At 33.6% G+C, this 12,544-nt stretch overlaps 1 protein-coding gene across 4 annotated transcripts; it reads left to right on the top strand.

Annotated features, from left to right (window-relative positions):
* Positions 1-4,265: 4,265 nt before the first annotated feature.
* LOC129895801 (homeobox-leucine zipper protein ATHB-40-like) lies at positions 4,266-5,920 on the top strand. Of its 4 annotated transcripts, none has more exons than XM_055971569.1 (3): positions 4,266-4,413; positions 4,930-5,258; positions 5,585-5,920. In XM_055971569.1, the coding sequence occupies exons 1-3, from the start codon at positions 4,329-4,331 to the stop codon at positions 5,810-5,812; spliced, it is 642 nt and encodes a 213-aa protein (XP_055827544.1). In that variant the 5' UTR covers positions 4,266-4,328; the 3' UTR covers positions 5,813-5,920. The 4 variants fall into 4 exon arrangements, with proteins under 4 accessions (XP_055827544.1, XP_055827543.1, XP_055827545.1 ...); XM_055971568.1 differs by having other exon boundaries at positions 4,921-5,258; XM_055971570.1 differs by having other exon boundaries at positions 4,921-5,258; positions 5,521-5,678.
* The last annotated feature ends 6,624 nt before the right edge of the window (positions 5,921-12,544 follow it).

The following is a 12,544-nucleotide window of genomic DNA, read 5'->3' as shown; positions in this document are numbered from 1 at the left end:
AATTTAAGATATATTAGTTAAAATAAATATGTGGATTAATATAATTGAATTAATTATTAAAATTCAATAAATATGGATTTAATTAAAAGTCTAAATTCATTTATTTGGGATATAAAGATGAGTTCACTTTTGCTAAATTCAATATCATCTCATCCTAAATATTCATTTTGGTGCCATGCGTCAAGTGACATGTCATGCCAAGTCAAACCAATTCTATGCATGAAATGGAATTACTTGACTAGATGTTTTGTAATAGATGTTTGTTCCTTGAGTTGTAATGACTTTCAACATTAGGGTATAAACTTGAAAGCGATAGTTGCAAAAAGGAAGGGTAAGTCACTAAAATTACTCCCTTTAATTATAGAGTTATAACTTATATTCGCTCGAATTTTTATTGGAGATTTGAGGCAATACTTACGAGGGTAGGTTATGATTTTTTACTCTTTTGAACAAGATTTTTATTGTAAAAATTCTTATGTTAATTACATTTTGCACTTTATTTCTTAATAAACGAATGAAAACATGATTCTTTAATGCATCGAGTGACAACTTAAATTAACATATTTATTTTATCTCAATTTATATGATATATTTTTAATTTTAATATATTTCCAATTTTTTAAAATTTTTTCCTTTATTTAAAAATAATTTAATTCTAAACTTCCCATTTATTCTTAATAAAATAATTTATAAACCCTCGAAGTGCTTGCCCACTTGACATCTATTTGTTATAGTTCTAAGGCAGTTTAGTTTTCCTTTTGGACATACTTGTATACAATTTGAGTATTCATCATATTACATATGAATATATGTTACACAAATAATTGTAACATTTTTTAATAATAAATTTCAATTTCCTTTTGTAAATAGTGTGCCTTGTCAAATAACTAGGGGCAGATTTAGGGTATGATGTGTTGGTTCTTACAAATTTAGTAACTTTCGGATAGATCTCATATTTATATTGAGAAATTTATTATATATATAAAAAATATTTATTAAAAATTCACTAACAAATTGTCTCTTGATTCAGCAGTGACAATGAAACTTGCTTAAGCTTGAGGGTTTGATTCCTTTTGGGCATTTAGTAATAAAGTTTTTTTATTTAATTTAACATCACTCAAAATTCATAAACTTCAAATTCTAAATCCGTCTCCGCAAATAACTATCCCATAAAATGAAACTATTGAACTTTGGAAAAGATGTGCATGGCACGTGGCTAGGATTCCCTTTTCACATGATTTGATGATTTATTTATTGTTAATTTGGTTTAATCTATGCTAATTAATTGGTGTCATGTTTATCCCGACAAATTAAGGCCCTGTTTCCCATCTTCAAACTTGGGATTTTAAATGCTAATTAATAGCTACTCATTTGTCTTTTTTAGTTGTCATGATAAAGTTTAACATAACTCTTAAAAAAAATATTAATTAGAAGTACTATTTAACTAATATATCTCTAATTAAATAAGAGCAAAGTTAAAAAAAGATAATTAATTCTTACTATTTAAATTTACAACTATTTTGAAACAAATATTTTTAATATATATGACAACTAAAAAGGACGGAGGAAAGAGCAAAGATAGGACCAAAACACCTACACTTAGGTGGCTAATCAGAATTATCCCATAAGAGCCCATTTGGATGAGCTTAAAAAAATGACTTTTATGTATGGAATATTTTTAGAACTTTTAAGTCCTGAAAGTTATTTTTATAAATAAGCAGTTGAGTGTTTGGATAAAAGTGTTTATGCTGAAAATAAGTTGTTGATGGATTTGGCAAATAAGTGCTGTTAAGCACTTATTTTCTGTCAAAATGACTGATATACCCTTAAAGACTCCCTGATATATCCATAACTGGAAGATCCCTGGCTTTGATAATATTAATATACAAAAAATGCATTTGCTCCACCAAATCATAAGTACTAGCAGTCTTATCTCTACCCCAATACCCCGTTCTTGCAGGCAAATGTGGCCTTGTTTCCACTAATCCAAATTCAGGCCTTGGACCATCACCCATTTGCATCTGCAGTACATTACTAGCCATAGATCCACAGGTCTTTGCAAAATCAACCCTTTTCTCTATAACCATCAGAGGAGGTGGTGGGCCAGACGTCGGCGCCGGTGCCCGTGCCAGAATAAAATGAAAAGTTCTTACCTCTGGTTCTTTCTTCTTCTTCTTCGTCTTCTTGATTTCAGTCTCCTTCATGTACTGTTCTTTAAATTTGTTGGTGTTAATTTCTTGAAAAGGGGTTGCTCTATCTTCACCATTATTCACATTCTGCTGCTCCGTTGTTGCTGAAGAAACGAGGAACAGATGTGAATTTTAAGGCTTTAGCTGAGAGGGTACTTTGAAAATTAAAATAAAATATAAGGGATATAAAATTAATTTCTAAGGTCAACGAAAATGTCTTTAAGTCCTCCAAAAAAAAATTAGAATTTTCAATTTTTCATTTTTGGGTGACTTTAAAAATTTTATAGCTTAAATTTAGCATTTTAAGTTAATAGCCAAACACCACAATAATCTAAAAAGGAACCAACTTATAAGTCCATCCAAACAGGCTCTTAGTGTGTTTTGTTTAATGTTTTAATCAGTAGTACTAAAGTAATGGCAAAGGTATCTTTATCACGTGGCACACTCATAAACTTAAGTGTATAAGTCCTCCTTTACATTTTTAATTTCTTCTTTTTATTGAAAGAAAGTTTTATCCTTAGGGGTTCTTATTTAATTATATGGGTTAACTAGCCCTTAATTAATTTTAGACAGCTTTATATATGAGGAAATTTCCCAAATAGCCATCGTAAGTATTTTAATTATACTATTTAGTTATAGTTTGTCAAATTATGTTTTATAGCTATAGTTTCGTTTGCTATGAGTATTTTTGTTTGTATATTTCGCTTGTCAATATACAAACAGGGTAAGTATATACAAATTATGTATACATTTAGGAATTTTTCAGCACTTCATTTGTATATTTCACTTGCCAATATACAAATATAGTAAGTATATACAAATTCTATATTTATACATTTAAGATTTTTTTCAGAACTTATACAAATCAAATGTATCAACAAATCATATACAAACAGGTTATTTGTATACAAATTCTGAATTTATACAGTTATAAATTTTTCATAACTTATACAAATCAAATGTATCAACAAATCGAATTCAAATAGTTAGGGTAAGCATATACAAATTCTGAATTTATACTTAGGAAGCGAATTATAAAAATTCTGAATTTATATAATTAGAAATGGAATTATACAAATTAAATAGCAAAATTAATTAAACTGTAGCCGCATCTAATAATTAAACAAATTTATAATTTAAATACATAATAATCATTAAATATTTGTCATTTAGCGTAATTTCTCCTTTATATTATCTTATTTAATACATACATTTGTTAGTTCAATCATTTCTTCCAAGTGGACAGCTATTGCTCCAATAAAACACACATGACATTCCACTTATCATAGTACTTCCAAGACCAAGGGATGCTATACGACAATTAATAGGATACTAAATCTTTTTTAGGTACCTTTTTATCTGTAAATATGAAAATCAAATGTATTTTTAGATTAAAATATATATTAATTGGGGGTATTTTTGTTCAATTTTACAAGCATTTTAACCCCCAATAAGTCTCTACCTTATGACATAAGATAACTCAAACTTGAACAATAAATTATTAACGTTAAAGAATGTTAGACGTAATGATTAATTAATACTAGTACTTTCGGAATGTTAATTTAGCTTTTATATCAGAAAACTTTGCTCCTTTAAAATTTTTGTATTTAATCAAATACTGTCATATAAAATGTAAATATGAAAGGAGTAAAGATGTCCCGTATCCATTCACCAACCAAGACAAAAAAAAAGCTACATGGCATTAAATTTTCAATCGCTTTTCCATTTCCCAAATTAAACTACAGTATATATATACAATATTCCAAACAATTGACTATGTAATCTGATCAAAATGTAGGGATAAAGTATGTATATATTTTAATATCCTCCTCAAACTCCAATAACAACAATATATCCCGTTAAATTTCATAAGTGGAGTCTGAAGAGGATAGAGTATACGCAGATTTTATCACTACCTTATGGAGATAGAGAGGCCGTGGAATTATATTGAATATGTTATTGTTGTTGGATTAGAACTAGACATGTGATCATCAAGAGAGAAAGAAGGACTAGCTAGCTCTATAAATAAAGTCCCACCAAATACTATTTTCTTCACTTCACTAGCTATATATCCACTTTATAAATTTCATTTTCTACATCAGTAAGCAAAAGCAATAACAAGAGAGAAGGAAAGGGATTATGACAAGCAGCAAGGTTGATGAGCAAATGGAACTCATCTCTCAGTTCTATCCTCAAATTTACTCCCAACTAGCACAAGAACAAGGTTAGAACTACAACTTCAACTTTAATTTCTTAGCTTTTATATAGCTCGAAGTTCTTTGTTTTAGAACTTCCTCTTTGTAAACTCATACGATGAGCTAGGAGTAATCTCCCTCCTTCCCCTTTCGTTTCTTTAATAAGCTAGAGCGTAAGGATGAGTTCCTCATCCCTTGTTTTGTAATTCAGAGGTCAGGCGTAGCCCTCCTCTATTGATCTCCTTTGGCCTATCTATGAAATCTGAGAATTTTGACTTAAAAAAAAAAAACTTTAATTTCTTGGAGTATGAGTTGTATTTTTATTTTTTTACTAAAAAGGGTTAGATTTGCTTCTGTACTCTTCAAATAAAGTTATATTCACCATGCGTTTTACTTTTTTAATATATGTACCCTTATCGTTCAACTTTGATCAGCACATAAAACTATTTTAATTCTCCTTGTCACATAGCACCCACATGGAAGAAAAAAAGAGTTGTATTTTTTGGTTGCTTGCAATATTAATGTTTATACTTTAGTCTCTTCAGAAGAGACAATGGTGAAACCGCGGAGAAGAAGGAAGAAGAAGAAAAGTGAAGGAAGCAGCAACACTAGTGGAGTAGTGATGAGGAAGAGGAAGTTGCTTAGTGAAGAACAAGTTAATCTTCTTGAACGAAGTTTCGGGGACCAACACAAGCTGGAGACGGAGAGGAAGGCTAAGCTCGCTTCTGAGCTTGGCCTTGATCCTCACCAAGTCGCGGTGTGGTTTCAAAACAGGAGGGCTAGATGGAAGAACAAGAAACTCGAGGAAGAATACTCCAAGTTAAAGACTCAACATGAGGATACCATCATTGAGAAATATCGTCTTGAAACTGAGGTCCATTTGTGGTATTTTATTTCATTTGATGTGACACTATTATAATAATTATTGGTAGAGTCAAAAAATATACTTTGATTATAGTTTTCCAATTACTTTTGACATATTTTAATTTGTTAATTATTAATATGACTTATATAGTACATACGTAGTTTCTATACATATAAATATTAGCTTGAAAAAATTGAAGATCGATAGATTTTATGTTCGAATTCATCAAAGATTTATCAGTTTGGCCCTCGTACTCCTTTTTTTTTTATAGGTATTGTTCCGGTTCGGAAGAGAAACTATCAGTCGGAAGTCTGAAGTGTACATTTTCCTTGCAGGTTTTGAAGATGAAAGAGCAACTGTGTGAAGCAGAAAAGGAGATACAGAGGCTATTATTGGAACGTAAATGTGATATTTCAAGGAATAATAGCCCAACTTCATCAATATTCTCAATGGAACAACCACATTTTCTTGGGGAGTTTGGAATGGAGGGGATATTAATGGATGATAATATGTTCTTTGTTGCTGATTATCAAAGCACTTATATGACTCTTTGGGATAATTAGAATGGGTTTTAATTTATAATCCTACATGTATGATATTCTGATCATCCCATGTATAAGTTTTAAATGTAGAAATATGTACATTCTTTCTTTTGCAACTTGCTTTGTGGTTTACTTGATTTGACACTTTTCTTTAAAAAAATATTTATTAGTAATTTATTTTAAATAAATGGCGCGGTATGTAAACTCTTAGATAAAATTTACACGAAATAATCCTATTATATATATATATATTGTTTTGACAAAAAGGAACATTTTTACATCTTTTGCGCTAGTCAATATCCTGATTATTATATTTTTGTTATAAAAATAACTAGCTTGGCAAAATTAAGTAAAATTATTGAAAGAGAGATATTGAGGGAAACAGAACACAAGAGAGAAAGAGAGGAATTGCGTATATGTATTTCTGTTCTTCACATCTTCATTGCCAATTCATGGCAATATATATAGAGAAATTAGTGTTAGAAGATGATTAGTGGGCTACCCACTTTTAGTGGGCCCCACTTTAATATATTATGTAGTGGACATTCCACTTAATATGTGGACATTCCACTTAACACTCCCCCTTGGATGTCCACGTGTAATGTGTTTACATAAAAACACTTTACAAGAAATAATATACTAAGTTATTTTGATGTTGTGCCTCGTTAAAACCTTACAAGGAAAAAACCCAGTGGGAAAAGCCTAATGAAGGAAAAAGAGTACACAGATCTGGTAATACGCCTTGATTGCTGCCTCATTAAAAACCTTGCCAGGAAAACCCATTGGGACAAAACCGTGGTTAAGGGAAAAAGAGTGCAGCGCGTATTTTACTCCCCCTGATGAAAACTTCATTTGATATTTTGGAGACGGCGCATTCCAACCTTATGCCTTAACTTCTCAAAAGTTGATGTTGGTAATGCCTTTGTGAATAAATCTGCAAGATTATCACTTGAACGAACTTGTTGTACATCAATTTCACCATTCTTCTGAAGATCATGTGTGAAGAATAATTTTGGTGAAATGTGTTTCGTTCTGTCTCCTTTTATGAAGCCACCTTTCAATTGAGCTATGCACGCGGCATTGTCTTCGAATATAATTGTGGGTATTTTAACATTATTTTCCAGACCACATCTTTCTTTGATAAACTGTATCATCGATCTCAACCACACACATTCTCTACTTGCTTCATGAATTGCTATTATTTCAGCATGATTTGAAGAAGTAGCAACAATGGACTGTTTTGTAGATCGCCATGATATAGCAGTCCTTCCGTGTGTAAACAGATAACCTATCTGAGATCGAGCTTTATGTGGGTCTGATAAATAACCTGCATCTGCATAACCAATAAGGTCTGCGCAACCTTTGTTAGTATAAAACAAACCCATATCAATAGTACCCTTCAGGTATCGCAAAATATGTTTGATACCGTTCCAATACCTTCGTGTTGGGGATGAACTATACTGTGACACCCCGGAAAATTTTTCGCAAATAATCAAACATTTCTTCACGTGTGGGTAGACTCGGGCCGGAGGACTTGTAATTCTACATGTGATTTAGGATTAATTCCTAAGTATTTTAAGTGTGATAGATGTGTTTAGGGGTCATAAGGGATCTCTAACACCAAGTCGAGCCCAAAAAACTCCAATCGATTAAGTTTTCGGACGAGTTAGTATAAGGGTCAACTTAAAACGACCATATCTCCTAGGATTTAAAGAACTGGGTGGCCCACGACCTACCAAATTAAAGGTCTTTGAGTCTTCTTTCCAACGCCACCAAGATTGCAATTTTTGGAGTTTGGAGTCAAAAGTTATGGCCATTTTACTATGAACTAGCACTGCAGGAATATTTAGGCCCCAGTGGCGCGACGCGCCACTATAGCGCCAGAAAACAGCCTCAGTAGTTTGATCCTTGGCGCGACGCGCCACTATTAGATGTGCAGGGTTTTAGGCCTATTTTGGCTTGGCGCTGCAGTGGCGCGACGCGCCACTATAGCGCCAACAAGATTTTTTGCCCAATTTTCAGATTTTTGAAGAGGGGCAACTTGGACTTTTTCCAAATTATATATACACCATTCTTGGACGTTTTTGGACCATTTTTCAGTCCCCTCTCTCTCTCTAAAAAGCCCTAAATATTTTTCCCTCTCTTCTTCTTCTTCTTCTCCAAATCCATCTCCAACAAAGGGTGCCTTCAAGAGTTTCAAGGATTCAAGTCTTCCATTGAAGACCTAACATCAAGTTCCTTCAAAGTCTTCAAACAAGGTATGTAAGGCTAACCTAAAATATGGATTTAGTTCTTCCATATGCCCATATATGTGTTGGATAGAAGTTGTGAAAGAGTTGAACCTTCTAAGAAGGTTTTCTTAAAAGTTTTCCTAAACTATGGAATGTTTTTAAGTACTATTAGTTGATTGATGTTTTTAATGACTTGAGTTACTAAATAGTTAATTTTCATATTATTAACTACAAATGTATCTTTGTAATAGATTTATAGGTATTGACGATTCTCTTGAGTTGAGTTTTGTTGAGAGTATGGGTTCATGTTTCATTCACATGAACCCAAGATGAAATTTCTTGTTATAAATGTCTTGAGGTTGAGATGGATAGTTGTGTGTATATATGTATTGATTGGAATGAAAAGAATGAATTGATTAGTTAAGAATGTCCCTTTGCTTCTATAAAATGAACATAGGACAAAAATGAGGATTTTGGAGTAGATGTTTGATGATTGATGTGATGATGATACTTGACAATGATGTGATGATAATGTTTGATGATGATGTAAATGATAATATATGATGATGATGTGATGATGATGTTTTGGTGACGATGTGAGTGATGATGTGAATGATGCTTATTTAATATATGTAGAATGGTTGACGAAGAGGTATATTGATGAGGATGTTATGTGATGAAGTGGATTGGAGTCTAATGTGAGTTTGTGGTATGTGATGTGCATAATTTGAGTTGAGTGGAGTCTTAAGAATGTTTTGAAAATAAATAATCTTTTGAGGAGGAGCTTTAAATAAATTATTTGTGAATCTTTTTGCATAAACTATTTATACACTATTTTGAGTCTAAAGAATTATTAGTTTTATCTTTGATTTAGAAAAGAGTTTAAGTATGAGTTGAGTATGAGGAGCCTTTAAATGAGTTGAGTATTTTTACATTAAAGTATCTATTTTGAGTTTGAGTTGAGGAGTTGAAATTATATTTTTATGTACATAATATCTTCTGCAATCATTGAGTTGAGATTGTATAAATTTTTAAAGAGAAGAGTTTGATGATTTGAGATGAGTCGATTTGAAAGAAGGTCCAATGAGACTTGTCATTACGAGTTAATTGATTTGAAATGAGAACAGAGTTGATGAGGTGGCAATGTTCCACATGAAACTAGCCGTGAGGGCTTGTTTGAGATGATTGAAGGAGTTTTATGAGCATGGAGTCATGGGAGGAGTATCGAGCACCGAATTGAGCAAGAGTACAGTCCATACTCGAACCCAATACCTGTGTTGCCAAACGTAGGGGGGATTGAACCGTTAAGTCGGATGCTTCCCCGAGAGATTTGTCCTGACATTATTGGACTTGGTTGGATTGGATCCATGAGTGTTCGTCGTTCATGCCCTGGCAAGGTATGAACGGGCGTGGCAACGACGTCGTTTCGTTGTACCTTCACTGGCTCATAAGTGTTGGTTGTCGGTTAAGAGAAACTCCCATTTAGGTCTTGATAGTACTCTGAGTCAGTTGAGTTGAGTGAGTTGCTCTATGCTTATGAGTTAGTCCTATCTAAACTATTTCTTATTAGACTTAGGACACTTGAGTGAGTTGCTACATATTTATTGAGTTGAGTCCTTTGAGTTGAATTGTAAAACATTGCATAATTTAATTTTCATATTTACTGAGTTGAGTCCTTTGAGCTGATTGTTGAGTTGAATGTTGAGTAGATTGTATATGGTCGGATTGGAGTAGATGGATTGTGATTGGATTGAATAGAATGGTATGTGACTAGAGTGGATTTGATTATTGAGTTAATTGTTGAGTTGAGTGTATATAATCGGATTGCACATGATTGAAAGGGATCGAATTGTAAATGAGTTGATTGAACGGTATTGTGTATGATTGGATTGGACTGTATGGTATATGATTGATCTTTGTCTAAAAATGTATTATTACTTTAGACTTATGATGCCTTGTTGAGTCTCTCTTATCTTTTCAATTTGAGATATTTGGACCGCTGCTATTCTTCCTTGAGATATGTTTCATTCTGCCATTTTACATACCAGTACATTCCACGTACTGACGCCATTTGGCCTGCATCGTTTCATGATGCAGAGACAGGTTTGAGAGATCGTCAATAGGAGCATCATTGGGGATCTATTCGCACTCAGCGTGTTGGTGAGTCCTCCCCTACATTCGGAGGACACCGTCTGTGTATTCTCGTATCGAGTTAGCCCTTTTCATTTTTGATTTGAGGTAGCCATGAACATGTCATTGGCACCAATTAGATAGTAGTGATAGAGGCTTCATAGACTAGATAGTGATGAGTCGATCGAGTTATTCTTGTCAAACTATTTATAATGACAAATATTAGAGTCGAATTTGTTGGCCCATGGCCTTTATTCTTTGAGTTAGACTGAGGTTTGAGTTGCCCACTGAATATTCTCTTTATTCTTTTGTCTTCCGCTGATCGAATGAATGAACGGATGTGTGATCAGGCTATGTGGTTCGCTTGGGAGCCAGAAACGGTTTCTGAGTGCCGGTTACGTCTAGGGTACCCTCCCGGGGCGTGACATATACCTTGCTAGCAAATTAACAGAAAATGTTATATCAGGTCTAGTTGCGTTAGCAAGATACATAAGTGCGCCAATAGCACTGAGATATGGTACTTCAGGACCAAGAATTTCTTCATCCTCTTCTGGAGGTCGAAATTGATCTTTTTCCACTTCAAGTGATCGAACAACCATTGGAGTACTTAATGGATGTGCTTTGTCCATGTAAAATCTTTTTAAGATTTTCTCCGTGTAGACAGATTGATGAACAAAAACTCCGTCTGCTAAATGTTCAATTTGCAGACCTAGACAAAGTTTTGTCTTTCCAAGGTCTTTCATTTCAAATTCTTTCTTTAGATATTCAATTGCCTTTTGTACCTCTTCAGGGGTTCCAATGAGATTTATGTCATCAACATAAACGGCGAGTATAACAAACTCTGATTCCGTTTTCTTAATAAAAACACATGGACAAATAACATCATTTATTAAGTACTCACTTAGGCGATTATACCACATGCGCCCTGATTGTTTCAGACCATATAATGATCTTTGTAATTTTATTGAGTATACTTCCCGAGACTTTTTACATGCTTCAGACAATTTTAATCCTTCTGGGATTTTCATGTAAATTTCATTATCATGTGAACCATAAAGGTAAGCTGTAACCACATCCATTAGGTGTATTTCAAGATTTTTATGTACAGCTATACTGATGAGATATCGAAATGTTATTCCATCCATAACCGGTGAATATGTTTCTTCATAGTTGACTCTGGGTCTTTGAGAGAATACTTGTGCAACAAGGCGTGCCTTATATCTTACACTTTCATTTCTCTCATTTCGTTTTCTAACAAAAACCCATTTATAGCCAACTGGTTTTACACCTTCAGGGGTTTGGACTACAGGTCCAAAAACCTCACATTTAGCAAGTGAGTCTAATTCTGATTGAATTGCCTTTTGCCATTCTGGCCAATCACATCTTCGTCGACATTCTTCGACGGATTTAGGCTCAAGACTTTCACTATCTTGCATGAGGTTAAGTGCAACATTATATGCAAAAACATTATCAACCGTGATTTTAGATCGATCTAATTTTATCTCATCACCGAAAGAACTTATTGAAAGTTCTTCATTCACTTGAGTCTTGGGTTCACTGATTTCTTTAGGAATATCAAGTTTACTCAAATCTTGACCTTCTTCAGGAGGTTCTATTGTAGTATCATCTTTATTATTTCTCACGCTTCTCTTTCTAGGATTTTTATCCTTTGAACCCAACGGTCTACCACGTTTTTGGCGTGTTTGGGATTCAGAAGCTATGATACTTGTAGATGGTCCTTTTGGGACATCAATTCGGATAGGTACATTCACTGCAGGGATATGTGACTTAGTTATCCATTTCAAATCAGTAAATGCATCTGGCATTTGATTTGCTATTTTCTGCAAGTGGATGATCTTCTGGACTTCTTGTTCACATGTGCGGGTACGTGGATCAAAATGTGATAGTGATGAAACTTTCCACGTAATTTCTTTTTCTTTTTCGGGTTCCTTTTTCTCTCCCCCTAATGGCGGGAAAGTTATTCCATCAAACCGACAATCTGCAAATCGAGCAGTGAATAAGTCTCCAGTCAACGGTTCAAGGTATCTAATTATGGAGGGTGAGTCAAACCCGACATATATGCCCAACCTTCGTTGAGGGCCTATTTTTGTACGTTGTGGTGGTGTTATAGGCACGTATACCGCACAACCAAAAATTCTTAAATGGGCTATATTTGGTTCATGACCAAATACTAATTATGACGGAGAGTATTTATTATAATGTGTCGGTCTTAGACGTACAAGTGCTGCAGCATGTAAAATAGCATGACCCCAAACAGTAATTGGCAATTTTGTTTTCATTAGTAGAGGTCTTGTTATCAATTGTAGGCGCTTTATAAATGACTCTGCAAGGCCATTTTGAGTATGAACATGAGCAACAGGATGTTCAATTT

The sequence above is a fragment of the Solanum dulcamara genome, chromosome 7 (genome assembly GCF_947179165.1).
Source record: "Solanum dulcamara chromosome 7, daSolDulc1.2, whole genome shotgun sequence".
Taxonomy (NCBI): Eukaryota; Viridiplantae; Streptophyta; class Magnoliopsida; order Solanales; family Solanaceae; genus Solanum; species Solanum dulcamara.
This window is presented reverse-complemented; position numbering and strand designations above follow the sequence as displayed.

Coding starts and splice junctions, on each gene's coding strand:
- LOC129895801 (XM_055971568.1), top strand. CDS start 4,329: ATGACAAGCAGCAAGGTTGATGAGCAAATGGAACTCATCTCTCAGTTC. Junction 4,414..4,920: donor CCAACTAGCACAAGAACAAG/GTTAGAACTACA, acceptor TTTATACTTTAG/TCTCTTCAGAAGAGACAATG. Junction 5,259..5,584: donor AATATCGTCTTGAAACTGAG/GTCCATTTGTGG, acceptor TTTTCCTTGCAG/GTTTTGAAGATGAAAGAGCA.